Below are 26,645 nucleotides of genomic sequence, written 5' to 3'. Positions count from 1 at the left end.
TAGAGGAAAGGACTAAAAATAAAGACATTTTCCACTATAGAAGAATTTCTATAGTCATTATAAAAAAAAAAAAGGGAAATATCTTTTAGCTTCTTAGGTCATATTAGCTGCATGTCTGTGTGATTTTAGGGTTGGTTTTCTTTTATCAGAAGTACATCATGTCCTCAGTTTATCTAATGCAGTCTGTAATTCTTTCATCCTTCAAAACAGTATCAGTCTTAAAATTGATGTCTGGAATATACTTCTGGGGACAGTGTTTACAACTGAATGAGTAAAGGACAGTTTCTTAAAGTACTACCCTGGTCTTCTCCCATGGAGGTTGGGGAGGGGGTGGGGGGTGGGAAGAGCAGTTCACACTGCTTTAGCAAGGGGAATAGGATTTGCTTCAGGAATTTCCAGCCATTTATTCTTACTCCTGCAATATATCTCACTGTGTCCTTAGTTGTGCTACTGCAGCTTTTTCTGAGGTTATGCTGGAAAATAGATCATTAAAATGATCATGGTTAAAAATAACCTTTTTCCCAGGCTGGAAGCAGGTGATGTTTTTTCAGAAGCACCGCTACAGAAATTTTAGCCTGCTTTCTCCCAGATGTAAGGCTTCTGCAACCCTGTTGCAGTGCCCAGATTCACCCCTGCTTTACGTTTAGACACACGAGTTATGGCGCAGTTTTGTAATTGATTTCAGCTGTTCTAACTGTGGACTATTGCCAAAGAAGGATCCTGCATTTCTTGCCTCCCTGTGCTTGCATGCACTTTCCATTTCTTTCTACTACCCCTACTGATCATGCAGATGTGTGATGAGCAAATTGCCTTGCTGATATACCTGAAAACCACACAGAAAATAAGGGAATGGTTAGTCTTCAGTCAAATAAGCAAGCTGCTCTTGACTTATTGTGTCTGTATTTGTGATCCTGGGGCTGCATAAAGGAAGAGATGGAAAGATACAGCAGGGGAGCAGGGAGGAGGACTGGAACAAAATGTCTGGGTGCTTTCAAGCAGCTAGATCGGTGTGAGGTCATGTCTGACTAACACACTCTGGGCTTAATTAGCTGGTAATATACAGTTGCTCCAGGCTGCCTCTACTGTCACTATGGACAGGGGAGAGAGGGATGTTTCTGTCCATTATTTAGATATTGGAAATCTCCAAAGTGTGAAGGTGCCACCATTTCCACCCACCCGGCTCCCTGTGCTGATGTTGTTTTAGGATGGGACTACATATTGCTAAGACTCTGTGAATGACCTGTGAATGCATTGGCATAGTTCAGTCAGCTTTGAGCGACTGGTACGGATCTAAGGAATATTAACTCCCTACAAGATCTGTGTAGATGGGAGGCTGGACAGAGGACAGATATTTCACAGTAACTCATTGAGAGAAAAGCTAATATTTGTAGCCTTTTATTACATAGCAGGGAGTTCAAATAGGGAAGGACACTGCAGACAGTGTCAATATGATGTATGGTACACAAAACTGCTTGTTTTCTTTCAGAATAAAACCTGGTATCCATTAAAAGACTAGAGTGTAATAAATTGCATTTTAAAAATCAGTAGAGATATTAGATTTCTCTTCAGAGCATTTTCCTTGTAACCTGACATATTTGCATCTCTGAAGAAAATCCAGTTTTGTATATTTGAAACCCTCAACTGTGGTGTCCAGCGCTTAAATGAAGAGTGGTGTGGTACCACATCAATGTGAACAAGTAACTAAGAAGGAGCAAAGTATAAACTTTTTTCTCTCATATTTTGCAGGTTGAATATTACAGCTTCACATGTACTTGGGCTTTTTCTACTGATGTCCAACGCACAATAGATAGTCTGAACGGTATTCAGCAGGTCCCTCTGCAGCATAACACCAATCTTTCTTTGATAAAAGATGGAAGAAACATACAAAGACAGGACTTCATTAATGAAAGGGGCAAAAGATATTGCCAAAGAAGTGAAGAGGCAAGCGGTGAAAAAAGTGAATAAAGCTGTTGACAGAGCTCAGGATGGCTACACACAGAGGTCCTACAACCGATTCCAGGATGAGGAAGATGATGATGATTACTATGTCCAAGGAGGAAATTATGGTGTAGAAGCTAATGATGATGAAGGATCAAGTGAAGCAACTGAAGGGCACGATGAAGATGATGAAATTTATGAAGGGGAGTATCAGGGAATCCCTAATATGGGGCAGGGCAAGGATGGCATGGTGGCCTTAGGTCAGCCTATGCGTGATGAATATAAGGATCGTCATGAACTGGAAACAGAGAGGAAAGCTGATGAAGAAGAGCTAGCACAGCAGTACGAACTGATAATACAAGAATGCGGCCATGGTCGTTTCCAGTGGGCCCTCTTCTTTGTTTTGGGAATGGCCTTAATGGCTGATGGGGTCGAAGTTTTTGTAGTTGGATTTGTATTGCCCAGTGCTGAAACAGACATGTGTATACCCAATTCTGGATCAGGATGGCTTGGTGAGTAAAGTCTTTGCTCTGTCTTTGTGTTATTACAAGTGTTGCTGAAAGTACGCCTAAATATGTATTTGTCAACACCAATGCTTATATAAAAATATGTTTGTATTGAATATAAATAAGCAATCCACAAGATGTATTAACAGCTAATATTGATTTAATGTGGCCAGAAGGAACGGGGAGGTGGTTGTTCCCCTGTATTCAGCACTGGTGAGGCCACACCTCGAGTCCTGTGTTCAGTTTTGGGCCCCTCACTACAAGAAAGACACTGAGTTGCTGGAGCTTGTTCAGAGGAGGGCAACCAAGTTGGTGAGGGGCCTGGAGCACAAGTTTTATGGGGAGCAGCTGAGGGAACTAGGGTTGTTTAGTCTAGAAAAAAGGAGGCTGAGGGGAGACCTTATCGCTCTCTACAACCACCTGAAAGGGGGTTGTAGTGAGGTGGGTGCTGGTCTCTTCTGTCAGGTGGCTGGAGATAGGACAAGAGGAAATGGCCTTACGTTGAGGCAAGGGAAATTTAGGTTAGATAGTAGGAAAAGTTTTTTTACTGAGAGGGTTGTCAAACATTGGAATGGGCTGCACAGGGAAGTGGTTGAGTCACCATCCCTGGAGATACTCAGAAAGCGAGAGGACAGGGCACTTCAGGACCTGGTTTAGTGGGCATGGTTAATGGTTGGACTCGATGATCTTGAAGGTCTTTTCCAACCTAAATGATTCTATGATTCTGTGATTCTATGATTCTATTATAGTTTTATTTTTTAGATAATTGTTTTCTTTTTCAGTCAGTAAGTATAAATAAATCACTAAAGTGGGAGACTGCACAGTAAAACTTAAGAGGAGAGGGATACATTTCATTCTCATATACATGAGTAGACATCCACATGAACTGATTTAAAAACAAACAAGCAAACAAACCACAGTTGGAGTATTGGAGTTCTGCTGGATTTATACAGGCATAATAAAAAGTAGATGACACAACTGTCCAGCAACATTGTCATACTGCATGGGAGCATTATCAAGGGTGAGGTGGAATGCAATCTGGGAAATGCAGGAAATGCAGGGAAAATGCTGTCTAGCCTTTCCCCTCCTTTTGTCTTTTACTCCTTTAATCCCAATGACTGTGCTTTAGCCATCCTAAAAGTGTAATGCTAATACTGAGTCAGGGGGAACAGAAATCATGAAGACAAATGGCTGAAGGGTATGCTTTTTGTGTCTGTTCAGTTGAGGGGGGTAGGCTGTGTTTCATCCTGTTGCCTCTTCCCTCCCACAGTGCACCAAATAGGTAGACTGAGCCAGCCATGTGTGACTTGGTGAGAGCAGCAGTGCCGTGAACAGATCCGTGCTGGCCCATCCTGGGCATCCCTGGGCACAGCAGATAAAGTAAGGGTCTCATGGGGCAGGGCTGTGGAGAAAGGTTGTGGAAATGGTACCTGGAGGAAGGGACGAGATAGGAGCATGGGGGCTTGGGATGTGGCAGAAAATGGAATATGTCTGTGTAGATAAGCAGCTTGAGCCTGAAACACCCAGGCTATTATAGAAAAGGAGGGCTTCTTATAAAATATTTAGGAACATTTGTCTTCTGGCAGATATACTTGTTTGTTGCCTCCATCTTTACAGCACATAGTTCTGTTGCAACAGTCTCATTTTAACTTAGCTCGTTTTCCTGACTTTATTCCATTGCTCATTATCAATTAGAAGGACCCTAAGATACCAACTGCATCAAAATTAGATTCAGAATTTCAGATAGCACAAGGCTATTTGTGCTATTTAAATAACTCAGAAGCTTTCTTGGTAGACCATTAAGCCCATAATAGATTGGATTCCTGACATATTGATACTAGCAGTTTGGTTCTATGGATTTCAATAAAGTGGACTGTAGTCACACTCATTTATATCTGTAAGCCTCCCTTTGTGTCAGAGGATCATAAGTGGAAATGGAAGCTGAGTTCTCAGGTGGCTGGGTCCTTTGAGGCGTTCCTTACCATTTGATCAGTTGTTAGAAATTAACTACTGTGCTTGTTTGCACATTGCAGTGATTAAACTTCTAATAAAAGAAAAAAATTATCTAAGTTTTTATGTTTAAAGAGGCTGCATGCAAATAATCTGTTTCGTACTACTTGTTTACATAAATTTACAACTTCATATTTGTCATGCTTGGACCTGTGAGTTTTCAGATCTACGTCTAACAGAGAAAAGGTGCATAAACATGTCTATTTATAGCCATTTTGGAGCCCTGTAAGTGATTCAGAGAGTAGAGAGAAAGAAGAGAAACCAAAACAACCCAAAAAGGTATCTCTAGATAAACATCACTGTGCCAGTGCAGATAATAACACAGAATACATTTTATAAGAACAGTGTACACCCAACTTGCTTTTATTGTGATTTTGTTACTCAGTACTTGGCAGTTGAGGACATCTTTAAACTCTGCTAATCAATTTTTGTATGTCTTCTCTATTGCTGGAATAAAAATGATGGATCTCAACTCCATTTTTTAATTACTGGTAACCCTATTTGTTATCAAACCCACATGCAACATGCACCCCCCTGACAAATTGAATGGTCAAAGCTGTCTTTGTTCTCCAGGATGATAACAATATAAGGATAGCCACCAAATGTCTCTGCAATTAGTTTGTGTGGGGGTAAGGAAAAGAACAAAGTTACATAACATTAAGAGGGAACTTCTTAATGCTTACACATTCAGTAGGTAACTGATCTGCATATGCAGTTCCTTCCACTTACATTAAATGTTAAACTGGGAAATGGATCTTTTCATAATTAAGACATTCTGAACACTTTAGTACTCTTGGTTTCTCTGATTGTCCAGTTATGAGTGTGGAGAACATGGCCATAATACTTTTTCTTCATTATACCTGTTATACGGAATTGAAAACTGGGGGAAAATACATTATATTTTCTAAAAACAGTGTTTCATTTAAACACCTGCTGTAAGCATTTAGGAAGTGTCTGTAATTGGGAGTGGAGAGTATTGTCCCCGCAGTAGCAGGTGGCCATGAGGATTGGCAGTCACTTGTTAAGGTCTGACCCATGTCAGGAAAAGGTTTGAGGATTTTGCTGTCACTAGACTTCTTATGATGCTGTCTTGAGATATATTGGAATGACTCTGTCAATGTTTAACTAAAATTCAGTACAGAAGCTGTTAAATACCTCATCGATATAGGTATATGTGTATCTATATAAATGGTGCTCACTGACAAAATTGAGGAAACAACTCTGGAAGGCTTCGGTGTGAAAACAATATATTCTCATGCCTAAAATACAGAAGTTGTAATGGATATCCCCTTATCTTCCTTTTGTAACAGTATAATACTAGCCTCTGTGTTGTATTAACAAACAAACAATTCTGTGCTAAAAGATTAACATAAAAAAGCAGGAAAAAACAGAGATAAACAGTTACTTTCCAAGTGTGTATTGAAGGCATTGCAACACATGGTGGTTTTATAAATAATTTCACAAAAAATGATATTATTTGCCCATTGCTAATAGAAATATATCATAGGCTGCAGTTTGTCAGTACACTGATGTATCTATTGCTTATAATCAGTGTAGATATACAGCCTTTGCAGACAGTATAACCATATTCCAGTGATACAAAATATTCATCATGGCAGTAAACTCTTAGTAAAAACATTTTTTTCTATGATCATAACTAGGCCCTCACAGCCAGGCATTTCAATTATTTTGCTGTTGTCATTTCACGTCATAATTACATCCTAACTAGGGTCTTCCAGACGGCATAATTTCTTCATGATTATGATTCCATAATCCAGAGGGCTTTAATGTTGTTAGAATACTAAAGTCATGGGACCAGTGCTAGGAGTTATAAGTTGGAACTGGTACACATACACAATATTTATTTTTCAGGTAGTTTTCTAGACTGGTAAGAAACACACTAAGAACATGTTAACTTGTTATTGAAAAAGCACTCATTGACTCAGTTGTAAAAACTGATTTCTCATACATCATGTCATGACAGTTTACTAGGGAACATGAGCTAATTAAAAACATGTGACAATATTCATAGATCGTCCCTGTTGCTTTTTTTTAAATTTACTTGCACCAGGGCAGTTTCCCAAATTCCCACCCTATTGATCATTGTATGAGTTTGAGGCCACTGTTGATTGAACGGCAGCATTTCAAAGCCTATAAAGTCACATGATTAAAGTGCTGATCAGAATCATGAACTGGTTTCTCATTGCCTTTTGAGTTAAATAATAAAATAATATAATTTTTAATCTCCAAGCAGTTGTTCTATTAAAATTGGGTAGTTGACTTGATTAAAGTCTTTTAAGATTACAGTGACATGTCACTAAGCATGAGGGAAAGGTCTCTTCTCCCTGCTCTATAACTTGGCTGTACTTGTAAACTCCTGCACATATGTGGATCCATGCTGACCTCTTGGATTCTGGCACTGGTGAGGCAGGACTGTACCTTCGTGAGACAGGTTGTAGGCTCAGGCCTAAATAGGTTGTTTTAACTCTTTTCCTGCTTGCATCTTATCCCTTTGGTTTTACATGGGGCTCAGAACTGGACTGATTTTAGGTTAATTCTCTGGGCTCTGATTTGGGTGTACTTTTCTACATAACTTTGTTTCTATGTCTTTGCATGCAGATTGTTCTGAAGTTTTATAGATTTTTTTTTTTCTGTAAAATCTAAATTATGGCCTTTTCTTTCCTTAGCATCTCTGCATCTGAAATAATGAAGTATTCCTTTCCCTAAGCTAGGCAAAGCTAGCCTTTCCCAGCTATATCTGTTCAGGATGACATGCCCCTGCTGACCATCTTCTCACTGGTTCTCCCACGGGACCTGTAAGTGCTCACCTTCATGTGCAAGACTCTTGACAGCAGCACTGCTGTCACCATTGCTAGCAGTAAATACAGGTGGACTCCCGCTTGACTGGTCCATGATGCCAGTCTTCGTGGCACCAGTTGGCACACTTTTCAGACAGATACCTCCATCACTTTTTTGTACTTTTTTACCTCAGCACTAGAAAAAAAAAATTATATAAAGGTCCCAGGATTAAGTGATTATCTTCTCTAAACCTTTTCTTGAATTCATGCCAACAAAACCTGACACCAGGTTAGCCACTCATATGCTCTGACTGCTGTCCTTTCCAGAGACCAATGGTTCCTCATTGCTTCCTGATAGTCTCCCTCATCTGTTTTGAATCCATATATCACCCTCTGTATGAAGTTTAGACTGAATGATCTCTTGAGCATGAATAGTCTTTTTTTGTTCTGTGTACTTACCACTGTGTTGAGCAATGTGTTATCCAAGTCCTTGATAAGGGCTTATAGTACAGTAACAAAACCAGAAATAATCTTTATATGTAAAAGATATTCTTAGTTGATGAGCCATACAGACAGTTTCTTCCATCTAAAAAACTCAAGTATGGTGGTAAATCACTGGGCTGATAATGCAGGTATTGTGGATATGAATAGCAACAAACAGCTTGCTTCAGGAATCAAAGGATTTTCTGAAATCCCATGTTTAGTGTCAAATAATGCCTTGATGTAAGAGTTTTCTCTGATATTATCAGAATTTAATAATGACATTTTGTATAATATTTGTAGGAAGAAGAGTATCAGAGGCGTTAACTAGGTCCTTTGGGCTGAAGTAATTTTCAGTCTGGGACAACAGGCATGTGGCTACCACTTCTGCATTGACTGCTAATTTGCATATTAGCTATTCTAATGCAATGCTTCCTAGACCTACTCTGTTTTAAAGCCTACTAAACATAATCCAGCATAGTTCTAATCCAGACAGTCGTTCCTTTTACATGGGAGGAAGTGCTCCCCAGAGGCTCAGTAGTTGATGCAAAGTCTTATAAACTCTGTTAAGAATACCAAATGATTACTGAGTTTTGTTCCCCTCTTAGTTTTAAAAAGTACTGGTGTGCCAGATCTTTTCTACTTAATTTCATTCTGGTTTTGCACTGATCTTTTGAAACAACTTTATATTTGACAAATATCTTCCATGAAATTTATCAATGACAAATGCAAGTCCTTCACCTGGGACAGAATGACTCAAATCACTGGTATAGGCTAGGCACTGACCTGCTAGGTAGCAAACAACTCTGCAGAAGAGGATCTAGGGCTCCTAGTAAGAAACAAGTTGAGCATGGGTCAGCAATGCCTTGCAGCAATGAAGGCTAACCACATCCTGAGCTGCACTGGCAAGAGTGGCTAGTAAGTAGAGGGATGTGATTATTTGCCTTTCTCAACACAGCTAGGCCAAATGTGGGATTCTCTGTCCTGTTGTGGAGCCACCTGAAAGAAGAGTGTAACTAATTAGGGCAAATCCAGTAAAGGCCCAGTAAGGTGGTTAGAGGGCTGGAATATATGGCATGTAAGAAGAAGAAAAAGGAATTGGTCTTGTTTAGTTTGGAGAAAAGAGGTCTAAGAGGGAATCTGTCTGTACTATTTATGATATAATTGAGGAGGGCTATAGAGAAGCTGGAGTCAAATTTTTCTCAGAGGAGCAGAGGAGGTCAGAAGTTGCAACCAGGGAACTTCTGGTATAATGAAGAAAGTTCACAGTGAGAAAGTCAACCACTGTGAGACATTCATTGCGCAGAGAAGCTGTGGGATCTTTTGGAGATTTTCAAAAGTTGACTGAAGAAGGTCTGGAGCAACGTAATCTAGCTCTGAAGGTAACCCTGAGCAGGAGTTCAGACTAGAGCTCTCCAAATGTCCCTCCCAAACCAAGTTTTTCTGATTTCATAGATGAAAAAATAACTGTCTGTAAATGTACAACACTTCCAACTTCCTGTAATTAAAACTGATATTGCAGTTGTTATACCTGACTAAACTTTTAAAGGAAAGAGTGTTCTGAACTCACGGATTGTATGTAGGCTTGCTGGTTTAAACACAGACTAGGTTCTAAATTCATTTAGGCAAGATCATATAGCTTGAGTTATTTGTTCTCCTCCTGAGCCTATATGGATTGTCTCTGGATCTGGCAGAAATCTGGGAACATGCGACAAAATGTCAGTGAATAAACGACTGCAGGATCTGAGTTTGACAGCACCATTTTGTAAATATTCAGGCATCTACATGCCTAGTGGGATTCTCCAACATGTCTAGGCACCTTACTACATCACTAGACAACTTGCTTACATCCTTAGAGGCAAATATATGGACAAATCTGGAATCAAATTGTTCTCAGACTGTGGTTTCCCTTTTGCATGTTTGGATAGGTTTCATTCATGTAACTTCTTGCTGAATCAACAAACTTCCCTTTTAGAGAGATTTCTCTTGTTGTGGATCTTCAAACTTAAATGATTTTAAGCAAAATTTTACGTTGAGTTTTCTTTGATGTTCAGTGCTTGTGATATTCCTGTGTTTCCTCACCTATTAAGTAGATATAATTCTCTGTGTAGGCCATATACTTAGAAACATTGTGATTTGGAGGGGAGGAAGACCTTTCTTGGGATTGGTAATCTTTTTTGAGTACTATGATTTACTATGGAAGCTAAAGATTTTGTCTTTGCTAATTGATGGCTAAATAAACATTTTATCACAAGATTTTTCTTTTTGCCAATTGTAAATAAATGTATTTCTAAAGCTTGAAAAAAGGCCATGAAAACTAAATTTATTTATCTTAATGATCAGTTAAGATTACTTTTGTTTGTGAATTCATTAAACTGTTTTTAACCAGCCTTGTTTATGCTAGGTTATGTTACATTTGTGGCTTAACTGAAATTCTATCTTTAGGGCCAAGTCCAGAATTCAAAGACTGAAAACTGATAAAGTAAAATACTGAGCAGCTGATTTTCTGTTTTGCATTTCCTCTTAAAATTCAAACATTTAAGATTTTCTTTCAAAACAAAATCTGCTTCGAGTGTTATGGTTTTCTCTTATCTACTCAATTCCAGTGATACTTAGATTTGACAGCATGGTTCTTCCATATACTATCATGCAGAAGACACAGTTAACCATATATTTGACACTACTTATTAAAAGGTCTGATTTTTAATAGATTGTCACAAAACCATCCTTACACAGCAGTGAGTAAAGTTCCTTCTGCTGCTGTAAGAAGGCATCTACATATAGCACTGTTCTCTTTTATTGTCAAATATTACTATAGGTCATTAGATACAAGTGAGATTTCTTGCATGTTCCTGCAGGGACTACAGTAGGAGAAAGTGAGTGTTTTCTGGCTACATTCCAGTTATTTGCAGGGTACCAGATTTGTGATGACATAATAGACCACAAGGATGTAAAATAAAGGAAAACAAGGTTCTGCTACTCTTTGTTTTAGTGTTATGTGCAGCTAGTAGATGTGCTGCTATAGAGTTGAAACTTCCAGGGGAAGATCTGTGTTTTTATTATGGAAAGCATGATGAATGTACTTTTTAAAATTATTTTAGACTTCAGGGATAGAGGAAGAGATTCAGAACTAATTTTTTAATGTGGACTCTTGGCTGTGTTATAAATTTTACTGAAGAGAGCACAGATGTCAAAATGTTAGGTACTTATATATGGGTGTGAGAATTACTGTATTCACAAGAAATGCATCTAGGTTAAGAATACTTACTGAAACCATAGCAGGCCTTTGAGCGTGAGGAATCTCACTGAAATAACAGTGAGAGTCCATTGCACTTACAGTTAATAGCAGTAATAAATCTTTAGCAGTGATAGAAAGATTTAGAAATAGAGCTGCAGTCATGGAAATGTGTGCTAAATATTCCAGAGCAAGGTGAAAACTGGTCTGTAGGATTAATGTCGTATTCCTTCAGATGGAGATACCGGAACTACTAATGCCATCATGCACGTTGCTCGCCTTTGGTACAGTTCAGTTCCCTTGCAATGAGATTATTAAAGTACTCCTACTGCAGTGCTTTTGCCGCTTGCCTTCCAAATACAAATATTTGAAGGAGAAGACTTAAGAGACAGATCTTTATCTGTAGTAAGCAGCTACTTTATGTGGACCAGTGGAGATGGTGGTTATGATTGTTTTTCTTTTCTGAGGGGAAAAAAGGGACAGTGGAGAGAGTATACAATGCAATTTTTATCTGTTATGAACTGGACTAAACCCACATCACGTGGAATATCATGGGCTTGTCACAAGACAGGAACTGGGAGCACAGATCTGAACCATTGATGAAATGCAGTGTATTCAGTCCTCTGTGCTGCTGCAGGCTCCCATGATAAGCCAGTATTTAAGGTGGGTCACAGCTGCCCTCCTTTTCTGAGGATGATGTTGTTCCCAAAGGACCTTATTCAAGCTGGTGTTAACAGGGGGAACAGTACTGCTATGTCAAATGTTTTTCCTCTTTCACAGTGTTCCTGCATGCAGCTTTACTGAGGAATATAAGCTATCGGACACTGTTAACTTACATATTCACTCTTTGCTTTTAAGAAGTTCACCATTTAGCTTGGGGTTAAATATAGCATTCCCCTGACTCAATACCCAGTTTCAGCCATGCAGTTTTAAAGTCAGTAACACACTCAATACAAGACAAATTGAAATGACTGCATTGCAGTTCATAGCTGAGAACCTTGGTGTTTGTATGCATTTTCAGTACAGTCAAATGCTCTTTTAACCAACTCATCTTTTGAGAGCTCCATCAGTAATGTAATACTTCTTATTACTTTTTTTAGTTAAGTGGACCTAACTACACTTGTATATCTTGGAACAATGTCAGAGATCAATCACTGTCCATACAGCTAGTAAAATAGTAGGTCACTTTTTGAGCAAGACATTTGTTGCCAGTATGTAACATTTCTTCAAGGTTTAAGCTATGCTTGCTTCAGCTGAACTCAATGAGTACAGTGGATATTGGGAAACCTGCTTTTATTTAAATGATGAAAAATACAGCCTGCAATTGGGAGAACATATGTACTTGTGAAGATTGAGTAGCTGGTAAGATACTTGTACATTTAACCACTTACAGACATGCATTACCACCATGTGCAAACATGCCTGTACTGTTTATTTGTACACAAAAATAAAGCTAAATAATTATGCACTTGTAGTCATCTTCAAATCTCTGTCTTGGAGATTGATTGTGTCTAAAATAGATAAAAATCACTGGGCTGCTTTTTTATGCATTGAAGGTTATTTTCTGGCTCTGCCCATCCCATCACAGATCAATGACTTTACCATTTACATCACACAAATTTATAATTTTACAAAAGCGGCCAAAAGAAGGAAATGCCTCCCAAAGGAAAAGCCTGAGGGCCATAGTGATTTCGCACATTTAATTTGGCTGTTGCCTCCACTTTTTCCTCTCTTTCTCAACTACCATGGGATCTCTGGCTGGTGATACATCACTTCTTAAATCAATGTGTCAAATGGAGTTTTTAATCAAAACGAACATTTTAAATATGATGGTCCACCCTATTCCAAGACCCTGTTTGCTTAATTCTGCAAAGTAGTTATGATCTGCAAGCTTTCTTTATAGAAATGTTGATCTTCATTATTTGTGTATTTGTAGCTCTGAATTTTTCATCTTGCATGTTGAGTTATGAGATGAAAGAGAGGACATATGAGCTCCTCAGCAAGAAGAAGAAATATTTTCACAGAGAAAGTGTTAATGAACTTCATTAAGACATGGAACAAACATAATTTAATGGCTTTTTGTCACAGCTGAGTAAACTTCTTCACATGCATTTTATTGATGGATTTAACCATTCAAGGACTTTAGAACCTTTCAAAGTCTCACTTGTCATTTTATCTTATACTACCCGTATTTTGGAGAATTGGAAGCAAATTGTACATTGTGTTAGATAAGGTTTGAAATAGCTACTTATTCCAGAACTTTGACTGTTTAAGGGAATGTCAGTGCTGAAAAGTATGGAACACAAATAGTTTTTTTAATTTACTCTGACTGCATTCTACTGCAGATGTAATTCTTTCCATGTGATGGGTATGTCTATTCTCACTGTACACAACTGGTTGCCTTGTTTGAAGTACCAGTTTGGTATTGTTTCAAATGTATGGAATATCACTACTTTCATAGCTGATGCAGAATCAAAGTCACTAAATTATACAAGTAGAAATACCTAACTGAATGAATAATACTGAGTTACTGCTAGAATAGATACATGAATATGACGAATGGAAATTTTTTTAACTATTCATGCAAAAACTTGTTTAACAACAGCTATAGTGATAGTTAACAGTTTGTCCAGGCCACTGTTATTTAATGACATTTATAATAAACTTTATTTTTTAATTTATTCTTGCCCATTTTTCAGCACTTTTTTGGCCCTATACAAATGGGAAGGCTTGATAGGAGGGGGTGATATAAATGTAAGGTTTTGCAGTTTCACATACTACGACAAACAAACAGGCCACAGGAGTCCAGGAGGAATTACTTGCAGATTTATTATGTAACTGGAACTGTGGGTGACTTAGGGAAGTTCTCTCCATGTTTTTTTTTTAATTGAAGAATCTTGGATTTTACACCCAGGCCAACATTACTTACTACTCAGACTTCTAGATGGGCATTTCCCTACCACTAACTGTAAAATGTTGTTCCCTGGCTCTCTTAAACCAATGACCCTTTTATCCAACATCTACCAGCCTTTGTTCCAGCTAGTGGAAACAAAACCAAGTTTCTGATGACACATTACATACGTCAAGTTATTCTAGCTTTTCTTAACAAATAAGCTTTTCTCAGGATAAACATGTGATGAACAAAGTGTCTTCAAAGACTCACAGAAACCTGTTTATGAGGCAGACAGATGTTTTTATATGACTTTTTGGGGGGGACTGTAGAAAGTTGGGAGAGTAATGTAAAGTAGGAAAATTAAGAAAATGGTGTAAAGTGACACTGGCTTTACATCCATAGTGTTAAAAAAGGTCTGCATTCTCAAGGATAGGCAAAGGTTGTCCATTTGCAAATTTCTTCATGTCATGTTAGCTGGACTGAAGTTATTTGCTGTATACTGGTTAGCAGTGGAAAACCTCATATTAAGTTGAAGTATGGATGAATATAACCCATGTGATGCGTGACTCCATTGTGCTGTGTTTTTCTTTTGTCTGGCATTTGTCAGACCTCCTCTTTTTCACAGAGCACAAGTATTTTCCTAATCTGCTAGAATCCAGGGTGATTTTCAAGGTTGGTTCTGAAGTTGCCACTAACAACAACTCTTGTTAAACCCAGATCATGAACGGATAGATGCAATCATCTAAACAATTTTCCATACAGATATTATAACAGTGCCTCCTGGCACTATCGTAAATATGTAATTAAAAGGCCCGTTTAACATCACCAGCACCTGCAGGTGTACTGGCACCATACAGTGGATTATTCTGATCTGTCATTCTTCATTCTAACATTGGATTAGTTAATCTATTTTATTGACTCTAAATGGGAAAGCAGAAAGAAGATGTGGGCCCATTAGCAATGGAAGTTGCCTTTTTCATTGTATGCTGTTGTGTGCTAGATTGGGGTAGACGATGTCTTGTGTCAGGTGCTTTGGGAGGTCTGTGAGTTTCAGACCCTTATTAATTTTGGCAACCTGTTTCTGATGAGGTTAGGCCTAATTCAATGTCTTATTCTGAAACCAGTGGAAAGTCTTTGATTTGAGGTTTGTTTGTTTGGGGGTTTTGGAGGTGTTTTTTTGTAGTATCATTTCTCTTCCCCCATCTCTTCACTTCATTGGAACAAAGGTGGTAACAGCCTCTGTATGGATGAAGCAAAATTTAAAAGAAGTTATTTCCTCCCATTTACAAGGACACTGAAGAAATAATCAAGTTAGCTTTAATATTGTACAGTTACCTTCACTGGGAGCACAGTTTTATTAATTAGTTCTTAGTATCATGTGCTTTGATTTGCTGAGTTGGATGCATCTGTTATTAATGTAGGTGTATGTACTTTGGGCTTTGTTTTAATTCAACACTAATTAAAAGTTAGTGATATTCATGGACTCTGCTCTGTTTTGAGTCAGAAGCAGGACTAGGCAAATAAGAAATTAACATTCAGGCAATAAAACATGTAGCCAAAATGAACAGTTTTGATATGAAATGAGATGATTAATGTAGACAATTGCGTGGGCAATTTAAAGCTTTAGTAAAATACATTTTTTTGCTTTGAAATTTAATTAATTGTAGCACATTGCACAGTGCAATCATATGCAGCATTTATAATCATTCTGATTCTCAGGATTGCCATGGAAGTGCATTTCAAATTGCAAAGTCACAGCAATTTCTAGCACGACAGGGTCAATTCAGAGATGGGCAAAGAGTGCATTGAATTTAGCATCTAAATCTGAGAGTAGAAAAATCCAGAGGAACCTCTGCAGTTGCAATGGAAGAAAATAAGAATTAGGGGTATTAGGACAGCTTAACTACGTGTGTTTTATCCAAAGCTTGTCTGTTAGGATTTTCTTGCTAATGCTAGAGGGAACTGTTTGATCAAAGGATAAGGTAGTGTGAAAACAGTATGTTCAGTGATAGTACCTAGGGAATCTGTCAACAGCTTACATCATCACCGGGGATTACTTGAGTTTTTGATAAAGTCTGTGCTCTATATATTGCATATTGGTAACTACCATCTTGTAAAATTACTGTTTATATGGGAAGAAAAATACCACATTTTGGCTCGTTCCTACAGCCCCACGTTGCTAAATTTGAATACTGATTGCTTATTTCTGTTGTGAGTATCAAGGAAGCAGTGCTTTGGTCTTTTTCTCTAAAATGCATTGTTGATTTAGCTAGCCAAGCAATAGCAGTAGCATTGTGCTGCTGTTTGCTGCAATAATCACTACCAGTATTCAGTCTGTAAATGGTCCTAATGAAGAAAATGGAATAACCCTGATCAATTTTTTATTCTGAGAAATCTATTATGGAATAAATAAAAATGATGCTAGCATCTGGTAGTAGGTGGTACTTTTTTAAAAGACTTAGTTATTGACATGATAACATTCTTAAAGCAGAAGTGATGATGACGATGTGCTGCAAAAGTACTGGTTTACCATATTCTCTATTTTGCTGCCTTATCAGAAGATACAGCTGTGAAGAAAATTCCACATCTTAGCAAGTAATCTACTACCTGTCACAAAATCTGCAGTTACTGAGCTTTGTCTATGGACTTATTAATTTATCTAATTTGGATCTGAGGAAAAGCAGGGGCAGCTATTCCTTTTGTTATTTTAGTGTTTCAATTAAAATAATATCTAAGTACACAGGAAACTCATCTGTTAAGACAGAGTATTATTTCATTAGTAAAAGTAAAAACCACATCTATTAGCACACCTGCTTATGTAAATTTTAGATACAAGCTGAACATCCCCAGAACTGTAAGGAGACTTAATAGCATACAGACCTGAGATACAGGAAACAAATCAAAAGTAGACATATTAGGCACATCAGTTGAATTAATACAAGCATGCCAGAGGAAACAAAAAAAAAATAACTAATACCTAAATGAAATCTGTGTGACAGATTATTGTGGGACCCTTTGACTTTCACATGGATGGCGTTTCTGGAAAAGTCAAAACCTTTCCAGCTATGCGTTTTCATCTCTGGAATTTCCCTCAAGGTGGACGCACACTGGAGTAGATTCATGATTTGGAAATATATACAAGTTGTTCTCCTGGAAAATAATGTGGGTTTTTTTATTTCATGGAGAGAACGGAACTGTTCTCACTTCTCCTTTCCTCCCAAGAAAAAAAATTGTCTTCCTGGCTCATCTTTGGCCTTTGTAAGAGCACAGGTGGGTGATGAGTGTGGGTAGCCATGCTGTGAGACCATTTTCACTTCAGTCTCAATGTTAAATCAAGGCAAATATATTGTAGGTATTTGTTGGTCTAAAATTTTGTTGACCTAAAATTTTGTATTGTCAAATTTTGTCCTGCATTAAGTGCTTTCTGAATATACCATAAGTCCCATTCATTTAGTTACAGTTGTCTCCCAACTATCTTGGAGGTTCCATAGTGGGCTTCTACATCTACTTCCCTTTTTGAGTTCAGTTGTCAGGAAAATTTGCACTTGATCCTTTTGAAAGGGAAAAAACCATGGAAAAAATGTGTTTGTTTGTTTGTTTTTTATTTCCATTTAATATTTTGTACTTTTTCTAGGGTCTATCTTTGTTTTGTGTTTGTGAAGCTTCTCTTTAAAAGTACAGTACTTGGCTATCTCATGACAGTTTTCCTTTGATTAAATCAATCCTCAAATTATGCCTGTCATACTATTACAAACCTGTATTGTTTGAATTGCTTGTGTTGCTGATGATGTTTTTTCCCCTATTATCTTAAAGATCCTAAATAGGTTTGCACTGTTTACTGATCATAAATAGGTTTGAACTGTTGAGTTACTTGTTCTTTCCTTTTCCTATCTATGCTGCTCAGCTGAGTATGACCTTGCTTTTGCTCACCTTTGCTTTCAGTTCCATTTTCCTGACTTTCATGGTTGAGTTTTTCTATTGCAGTTCATCAGTATTGTCTGAGAATAGCATCACTTTCTCTGAGAACCAGATACAGTTCACTTGATTCTATTTATGTGAAGTTTCTGGATTGGTATCAGATTAAATGCCATCAGGTATTTGTAGGTGTGTTTGAAAGTGGTATAAGGAGATGCTTGTTTTCTTTTTTCTGTTGATGGAGCAGAGGGACTTTTTATTGTATTGTTTTTATTTGATTGATTTAAGCTATGAATTGTATGCTATATGGTTTCACATTATAGCATATCCCTGAGTTGTAATCCTGTGTAAATACTAGAGGAACAGACTTTCAGAAATTAATAAACATTTTTGAAAACTTGTTTTGGATTGAAACAATATTTTTTTTATTTTCTTCCCTTCATGAAAACATTAGTGTCTCTGTATTGCTCAGCATGTTTCAGAAGAGGAGACAAGGTTGGTTTTTTTCCCACTGATCTCCCTGGGATTCAGTATCTTCCTTCATTTCAATGAGTGTGAATTTATATCTTTCTTTAGTTATTATGGAGATAAAGTTGTCCTTTTTTACTGACTGTGAATGATATTGAGAATGTCTTGTAGCTGCACTAAGCAGCTAAAAAATACGCAAAAGCTAAATGGTCTGTCATGTGAAGACTTGTCACTTTGGAATTATTGCTATTAGTGAACTAAGCATACAGGTTACTCAGTTGCAAGTCACACTCGAAGGTCCAAGAGTCACTGCAGTGTGATAAACACTGTACAAACTTATATTGAGAATGAAAAGCTTCAGCATTCATTTTAGAATAGCTTTATACCCTTCATGTATTTAAACAGACAAACCCTATTTCCATGACTTCTAAAAATAATTCCAATAATGTAGTAGTAAGTTAGACTTGACTCTTTGTAAATATATATTAAGCAGAAGAGCAAAAAGCTTCAAAACGTATGTGTAATAAGCATCAGCATTAGAGAGTATGAAATTGCAGACTGAAGCCTGTCTGCAGCTGTCCTGAAAGGGAAGGCAAGAATAGTGGATTAGTCTGAGGAGTAGTAATAGAAAAAGAGCCTGATATGCTGTGACATTTGGGGATTTGCATATATTGCATATTATTAGGTAAGAGCAATCATTTAACATCTGAAGTTAAGACACAAAATGATTGCTGTGGGAAACAGCTAGGATTTAGATAAAGGAAATCCATGGCTTGAGAAGTCTTGAACTTACAAAGACTCATGGAAAATTTTGATTTTAGTTAATATGGTGGCTGGCTCACATGTTTTTGGAACACAGTACAGAAACAGTTCAGCCTTTTCAGATGGCTGAACAATCGATGTTTTACTCTTTGACCCCTTAGATCTACAAATTAAAAATTTACCATTCCATAAATATAGAGCTTGTTGTTCCACCACTTCAAGCACTGTTTAGAGAAAAGAATAAATAGTTGTTACTGAAGAATATTAGTTTGTGGCCATTCTTAATGTAAGAGTGTTGGAGTGTTAGTATCTCTGAGGAGGTGAATGGCATAATATAACAAATAAGAAATGAAGATCCAATATTGTGACTACACAGATGGTTTTAGACATCCAAAGGCGGTGGCTTTAGAAAATTGAGTTCTTCTGCCAATTCTGGAGTTATTACAGTTTTCTTATATTTGCTGTCTTAATGGAATTTTTTTTTCTCTAATTACCTAGTATTATAAACAGTTAATTAGATGTTATGTTTGACTGAAGTTAGTTGCTGCATGGGTTGTGATTGTTTTCAAAATCTTTTCTGATCAAAGAAACTAATAACAAATTATAATTAAGTATAGTTCTGAAAGATTATCATCTTTAAACTCTGAATATGCTGATCATGAGGGTTAAAACAAAGATAATGCATTATGCTACTTATAGGCATTGGAGTCTTTCACTACGAATTGTTATACTCTAAACAATAGCATATGGGAAGAGACCAGTACAAGTAAATAAAACACTGATTAAAGTACAGGAAAGGAGCTTTTCTCCTCTTGGAGCTGTCTTAGGACCAGATTTATAAACTCGTTTTCCAAAATATAAATAACATTTTAATCTTATTCTAAGTCTTTTTTTTAATAAGAGTACTTCTTCCGGTTGTATAAAAAACATTCCTCACCCAGACAAATGACCTAAACAACACAACAGGAAAAAAGAAACTTCAGGCTAGTTTTATATCTCTAATAGGTGTGTTAGCAAAAGCAAAAGACAACCATCTGTGAGTCCCATAGCCTGAGTCTCTCTGTTGCAAGGAATTGTGACTTTAATTTCATTGCTTTATTTTCTCTCAGTGAAGTGTATACTTAACAACTGACTCGTCAGAAGGGTTTGGCTATCATTTAGATACCAGGCTACAAATTGTAACGGACTGTGGCAAGTAATGAAGTTATGGCAGCACAAGGAGTAAGATACTGTTTAACTGAACCTCAGTGACTGATCATGCATGTATTGTTATCCCATTGCTTAAGTTGCCCATAACTAGCATTTGGATACTGAGGGAGTTCTTGGTCTGCTGCTTTGTAAGGTTAAGCCGTTGCTAGCAACCTGAAAGATGCTGGGTACATTCATTTAAAAAATACCTAGCTATCTGGTAGCCAAAGTGTGTGCATGGTGTAAACTAATTCCAGACTCGGGTGCACTCATCTGAAGAGGATGAAAGTGTGTATTTTGTACATTTGTACAATGGGGAAAATCACTAAAGGATGTAGAATTTCTGCTGTGGAAAGAAAATACAGGTTGTTAAAACTTGATAAAAGACAGCAGAAGAGAATATTCATTTTAGCATGGTGTGAGTTTCTTTTCAGCTGCCACTTGCCTCTTCTCAGTGCCTTTCCACCAAATGACAGAGCTTGAGATTTCATGTTACTTTGTGAGGAAATCAAAGACTTAGGTAACAGACATCATTAGTAGTCCTTGTATTTTAAAATAAAATTTAATTTTTAAAAATATATTTTTAGGATCATGCTGGATGTCAAATTAGTGTGTGCCTTGTGCTGTGTAAGCTAACTTCTTTAGAGGTGCAAGTGTGCTGTACCAAAAAGAAAAGGAAAAGCAGCCAGTTTTGTGGTCAGTAGTAGCTGCTCAAAAAGGGAGTACCACATTCAGGGTTACATACTAGATTAAAATCTTTATATGTATATGTACACCCATGCAATTATTGATTTGATGACCAGATAATGAGAAAAGGGAGCAAGGTGTGACCAACAACAGGGTATTTAATTTTTACTTATATAAATTTATGCAAAGTGTAATACGTGATTTATGAAAGGTGTACAAAAAAATTATAGTGTTTTCCTCAGGAAATTTGTGTTCTGACCAGTGGCATGACATAATAAACAAGAACTACAAAGGCTGGAAAGGAAGGCAAGATGAAGGGCAAAATGATAATCTGTTGTCATTGGTTACTTGCATTTTTTAGGTGGTTGTTTAGCTATTTTAACTGTTCATAGAGTTCTTCTTTGGCACTTGTCAGTTTTACAGCTTATTGTGAATATTGCTGCAGGAGGAAAGGTCTTAAGGAATGATTTGAAAGCTGAGAGGAAGGGGACTCCCTTTATGGGCTGCAGGCAGGTTTGTGTTCTTTGTAAAGAGAGATGGAAAATATGAAAAAGAAGAAAGATAGGAGAATATACTGAACAGGTATCACTGGTAGCTGCATTAGGTTCAGGATAGAAAGGATACAGATCTTTGGTGGGGGAGAGGGATCGTGGAGGGTCTACAAGGCAATTAGGAAAAAATTCAGAGTTAATATAATGGGAATGAATAAGCTAATGGTGCAGTTCAGAGAGCAGCTTATTTATAGCAGTTTATTGATAGGAGGAGAATATTATTTTTAGCAGCATCTTTTGAATGCTCTTCAGGAGAATTACATGGGTATAAGAGAGGCCAAAGCACAGTACAATGACCAAAGGACTTGTCATCAAAAAGAAAGGTTAATGTTTTTAAACTCTCAAGACTTGGAAACTTTTTACTTTCATCATTCATAGTGTTTTGATATTTCTGTGCATCACGAGGAAAGTAGTTACTTGGTAAAATTAGGACTATTTTCATAAAATATTTCAAAGTTATCTATATAAAGAAATGCAAAACTTTTTGATTGGCCTTCTCTGAGTATTTCTGATACTAGACTGTTGACTCGGAAAGCCCAACAATGTTTATGTATGAAAGAATGTGAGGAATTTCACTTTAAGAGTAAAAATTAACCATTTTATTTGCCTTTTTGAAATCAGTCTGCTGGCAATGCAGCTATTGAACTATTTTTGCTAAGTTCTTTCAACTAATATTGAGAAGAAAGCACCAGGTCTCCTGGATGGAGTTTCCAAACTGCTTGTGAGTACTGGTCTACCTGCAGCCTGATACAGTAACCTTGCCCACAGGAGAGATCTTAAAGCAGTTGAGTGAATACACTAAGCCACTCGCCAAGCTTTGACTCTTTAGGACTAGAAAATGTACGAGCTGGGTGTACATTCTCAGGAAATTCTCAATTATTGGTATAAAAATATCTGATCAGAATGAAGGAGCTATCTGATAAAGGTCTGTTGCTAAATACCACTAAACCAAAAAAGAATATTGTAGTGTCTGTGTCCTTCCTGGCTAAAAGGAAAGAACAAAGATATGTTAGTAATTTTGCAAATTCTGGATTTATTTACATTCTCATCAATATCCTTTGATGAAAGACTAAGAATGCAGTAACAGCTAGAACATGTTCATCGACAAAAGTTGTTTTGAGAAGACATTTAACTGTTGTTCTTAAGGAGCTTGTTGCTCTTGCCTAGGTAGAGATACAGTTAATGCTCCTGTGATGAGCAGCAATGGATCTGTCATCCTGTCCTGAGGGACACATGGAGAAGACAGTCAGTCTAAGAAATATCCTGTTCTTATTTTATGTTGGCTAAAAAGGCAGCTGCAGAAAAGACTGGTTTGCTGGTATTTGTCACATTCAGTGGCAAAGGGCATTGATAAAAACAGCATATTCACCTGACCAAAATATAACTCTCTAGTTTGTTAATATACATTTAACACAATCTGTGTTCTACCAAATGTTTTAAAATGGTATCTCATAAGGTAGCGGCAGTGGAAACTTGTACAAAACATGAGAGGGAACAGGGACATTTTGGGGTACATGAGACTCTGCAGATGTCAGCACTTCAGATGTGGACATCTGGAATTCCAAGCATGGAAATATTGATGAGTGACCTCTACATTAATATGCAGTTCACCAAGCCCAGGCATTTAAGTGTTTTTTTCAGCTTTCTTTCCCTTACAACTACTTTCTGCAGGGCAGAGGTGATTCTTCTGGAGGCCAGAATTTTAGACAACAGCAATTAAAGCCCAGCAGAGTTGCTGGTGAATTTGTCTGTTCTTGTGGCTGATCAACAAGAGACACAGGACAAGGATTGCTAGTACTTTAGCTGCTTGCAGCTACTTTGTATTTAATTCCTGCTCTGTGGTAGACATATAAGATGGTAGCAACTGCTAGGTAGATAAAACCCAATCTGGGTAGTTCAATAAGAAATTAGGTGCAAGAAGAATTACATGTATCAAATAAAATACAAATCTCGTTGGTTCTGCCCAAAGCTTGGGAACTACTTTTTCTTCTGACAGTCTGCTCAATGTGTTGTGCATTTTTGCCAAATGTCCCAAAGAAGGTTTGTCCCTGGAGAGGAAATAATGTACAATATGCTAAGATGTGAATGGTCAAAGTGTTAAATATTTCAACCTATCTTTCTGTGGGAAAGTACTTCAAGCTGAAAACATCATTAGCATTAAAAAAAATCACCCCAAAATAATTTTTCCCTAATTGATTTTAATGTGTGTAGCTAAACTGTAACATATATGTTCAAAATTCTGTGGGGAAAAAAAACCCAAACCCAAAACATTCCAGTGCTTTTCTGTATACAGGACAGTGTCTTTTTAAATAAAGCAGTACACTGAAGTAGGAGGAAAAAAACCAATCAGGCTGGACATGTATGATTCTATAGATTTCAAATGGAAAATGTCTGTCTCATAATTAGCTTCCTTTAGACTTAGCACATCTTAATCCCAGTGATTAATGCCCTACAGGCCTGTTTATATTCTAGAAATGTTCAGACAATTTTGTTTCTGTAGGGGAAGTAATAATTTTTGGAGTATTTAAAATGAATGCAGTTTATTACTGAGGAAATAGTGGCATTCTTTCTCCCATTCAGTCTTATTTGCCTGTATTTTAATTATTTTAGCTAGAGGCACCTTGTTTAATAATTATATTAAGCTTCAGCGTGTCTGGTAACAGATGACAAAGACACAGTAGGAAATCTGTTCTCCCTAGATATATTTGCAAAGATGTGTATATAATTTCTATTCACTGAGAAAGGAGAAATTAATCTCTATACTGTTTGTTTCGTAAATACAGAAAATCAACTATTTTTGGTGTGGTCAATTGTGGTCAGTTATGTAGCTCACAAAACATCTCTTTTTTTTGTGTATTGCAGGTAGCATAGTGTACCTTGGGATGATGGTGGGGGCATTCTTCTGGGGAGGCTTGGCAGACAAGGTGGGAAGGAGACAGTCACTCCTGATATGCATGTCTGTCAATGGATTCTTTGCCTTCCTTTCATCATTTGTCCAGGGCTATGGCTTCTTCCTCTTCTGTCGCTTGTTTTCTGGATTTGGGTAAGCTCCTCTGGTTTTGTTCATTTCACAATTCTGTGTGTTAATAAAACTTGCCTCTTTGCAAAAGCACATTATTTAATGTAGAAATCTAGTCTGTGTCAGGAACAAGAGAATTAAACAAGGTAGCTACTACACTCCTAAATAACAACCTGAAGGGGAAGAATGATGACTTTAGGGGAAAGACACAGACTGCAAATTGTGAGATTGAGTTCTGGTCTTATTTTGCAACACTTGCTTTGTGAACTTGATCAAATTGCTTAACTTTTATGCTTCAGCTTCTCTATGTATTGCTTGTTCAGTCAGCAAAATACCTTTTTCACACGTGTACTGTAAGATTTCACTAATATTTCTAAAGTTTCTAATGTCTTTGTGTGCCTAATATTGTTTATAATATCCCTGCAGTCAAGACTGTCAAATTTAAAACGGGGCCCTAGAGTGTGGCAAATATTATTGCTCTCTCCAGAAGTATGGTGTTTGTGGCCCTGTGTTTGATTTACTTTTTCTTTAAATAACTTCTCAGGTTTTGGAAAAGTTTAAGATATTGGTAACGGTCAATTATAATTTTAAATTTACATGAGCAGAGATTGGCATACACAAGTAAATTACTATGAGAAAGCTTCTACCTTTACTGCACCCTTGGATGATCAAGAGCTCTGTTCTGCAGAGCAGTTAGCTTAGCAATTCTGGTAATTGTTTGGTTCAGATCAAAAGTCCCAGTTACAATTCCATTTCAGGTCACTGTCAATCTTTAGGATGCTGAACAGACAAAGCACTGTATGCTGTGTCATAAAGCCATCACATGCAGTCCACTGCTTGTATGGTTTGCTGGCTGTAGTTTATGTAGCCATAATGCACTAAGACTGTTTTGTGATGTTTGCAGTTTTAGAAGCCCCTTGAACTGGTCTGAAGTAAGGTAGGACTAGACATCCATACCAAAAAGAAATTACCATAGCACTGAGTACTATTAAACTGATTTAGAAAGGGGGATGGAAGGGCAAGGGGACAGAGGAAGGAGGTGTGAGGAGTCCTCTTGTTAGAAGAATCCTCTTAGTCTGTCACCACATTTTCAGATATGACTTTAAAAGAGATCAAGAGGAAATAGCAACTTCTAATTCTATAAAAAGACTTAGAAAAACAAACCAAAAAAATCCTGTCCAGCTTATTTAAGTGTTTTCATATCATAAGTCACTATTAGTTCCATGTGCTATGTTTTGTCTTTCCTTAGAGAAATATTGATCATGTTGCATGACACTTCCACTCTTCTACGATCCTGTCAAAATGCAGAAGCTTGTTGCATTCCTGCTTAGCCTGCCCCCTTCATGAGGGCAGTACTGGACCCTTGTGTGACAAAGGTTTGTCTTTTGGCAGACAGGTTTGTGACACTGTTGGCTTTCACCCAGATTGTCCCTCTTGGGGCATACAGCAAAATATTTATTTGTTGTGCCTAATGCCAAACTTGTCTGCAGGGTCTCCTCCTCATCTGTAACAGTAGCTTTTCCAGTAAACACATAGTGCCTGTAGCTTTACTCATGATAGGTATATGTCCTGGATTGGGAAGCAGGTACTATATTGTATTCATCCATTCACCATGATTAATGGTCTTTGAAGGAGCAGGCCCTTCATATCTGTATCTTATACCTCTGTGTGGGTCCCCACTGTGTCCAAAGTCCTCCTACCTAGTCTTTGAGAGCTGCATGAATAGATCATAGATAATATGCCACCATGTATTACACTTTAAATGTGACGCCCCTCTCCTGGCCCCCCCCAAACCCCCAACCAACCAACAACAACAAAAAAACCAAGACAGCATGAGCTACAGAGTCATTCTTCAAAGCAATTACTGCAGAGAAAGATTCATGGCTGGCTCACATTTGCTGTTTTCTTCAAAGACCAGATTTCTCCTCAGAATAACCTCTTCCTGCTGGTATCAGAGTTGCATCATAAAAGACACAAGGTTTCTAGAACTGAATCTGTGCTTCATACCCTCAAGGTGAGGGAAAGCTCTTCTTTTCCTGTTCTCACTGTTTGCCTGTGATGATGCAGTTTTTCCACCAGATTTTGCATGTTTGGAGCCCTTCTTTTTCATCTGCTCACTCACTCTCAGAGAAAGCTTCCTGTTCACTTAAGACCCATATTCAAGATGGTATTTTTGTCACATCTGCCTTTCCTCT

General features: G+C 37.5%; 1 protein-coding gene across 1 annotated transcript in view; it reads left to right on the top strand.

The window, feature by feature from the left end:
- Positions 1-1,870: 1,870 nt before the first annotated feature.
- The window catches only part of SV2C (synaptic vesicle glycoprotein 2C), an 86,476-nt gene continuing 61,701 nt past the window's right edge, over positions 1,871-26,645 (top strand). The window contains exons 1-2 of the mRNA XM_075019944.1: positions 1,871-2,450; positions 24,294-24,474. Of these exons, the coding sequence (XP_074876045.1) occupies positions 1,871-2,450; positions 24,294-24,474 (761 nt within the window). The remainder of the gene's footprint in view (positions 2,451-24,293; positions 24,475-26,645) is intronic.

This window comes from Buteo buteo, chromosome Z, assembly GCF_964188355.1.
Source record: "Buteo buteo chromosome Z, bButBut1.hap1.1, whole genome shotgun sequence".
Taxonomy (NCBI): Eukaryota; Metazoa; Chordata; class Aves; order Accipitriformes; family Accipitridae; genus Buteo; species Buteo buteo.
This window is presented reverse-complemented; position numbering and strand designations above follow the sequence as displayed.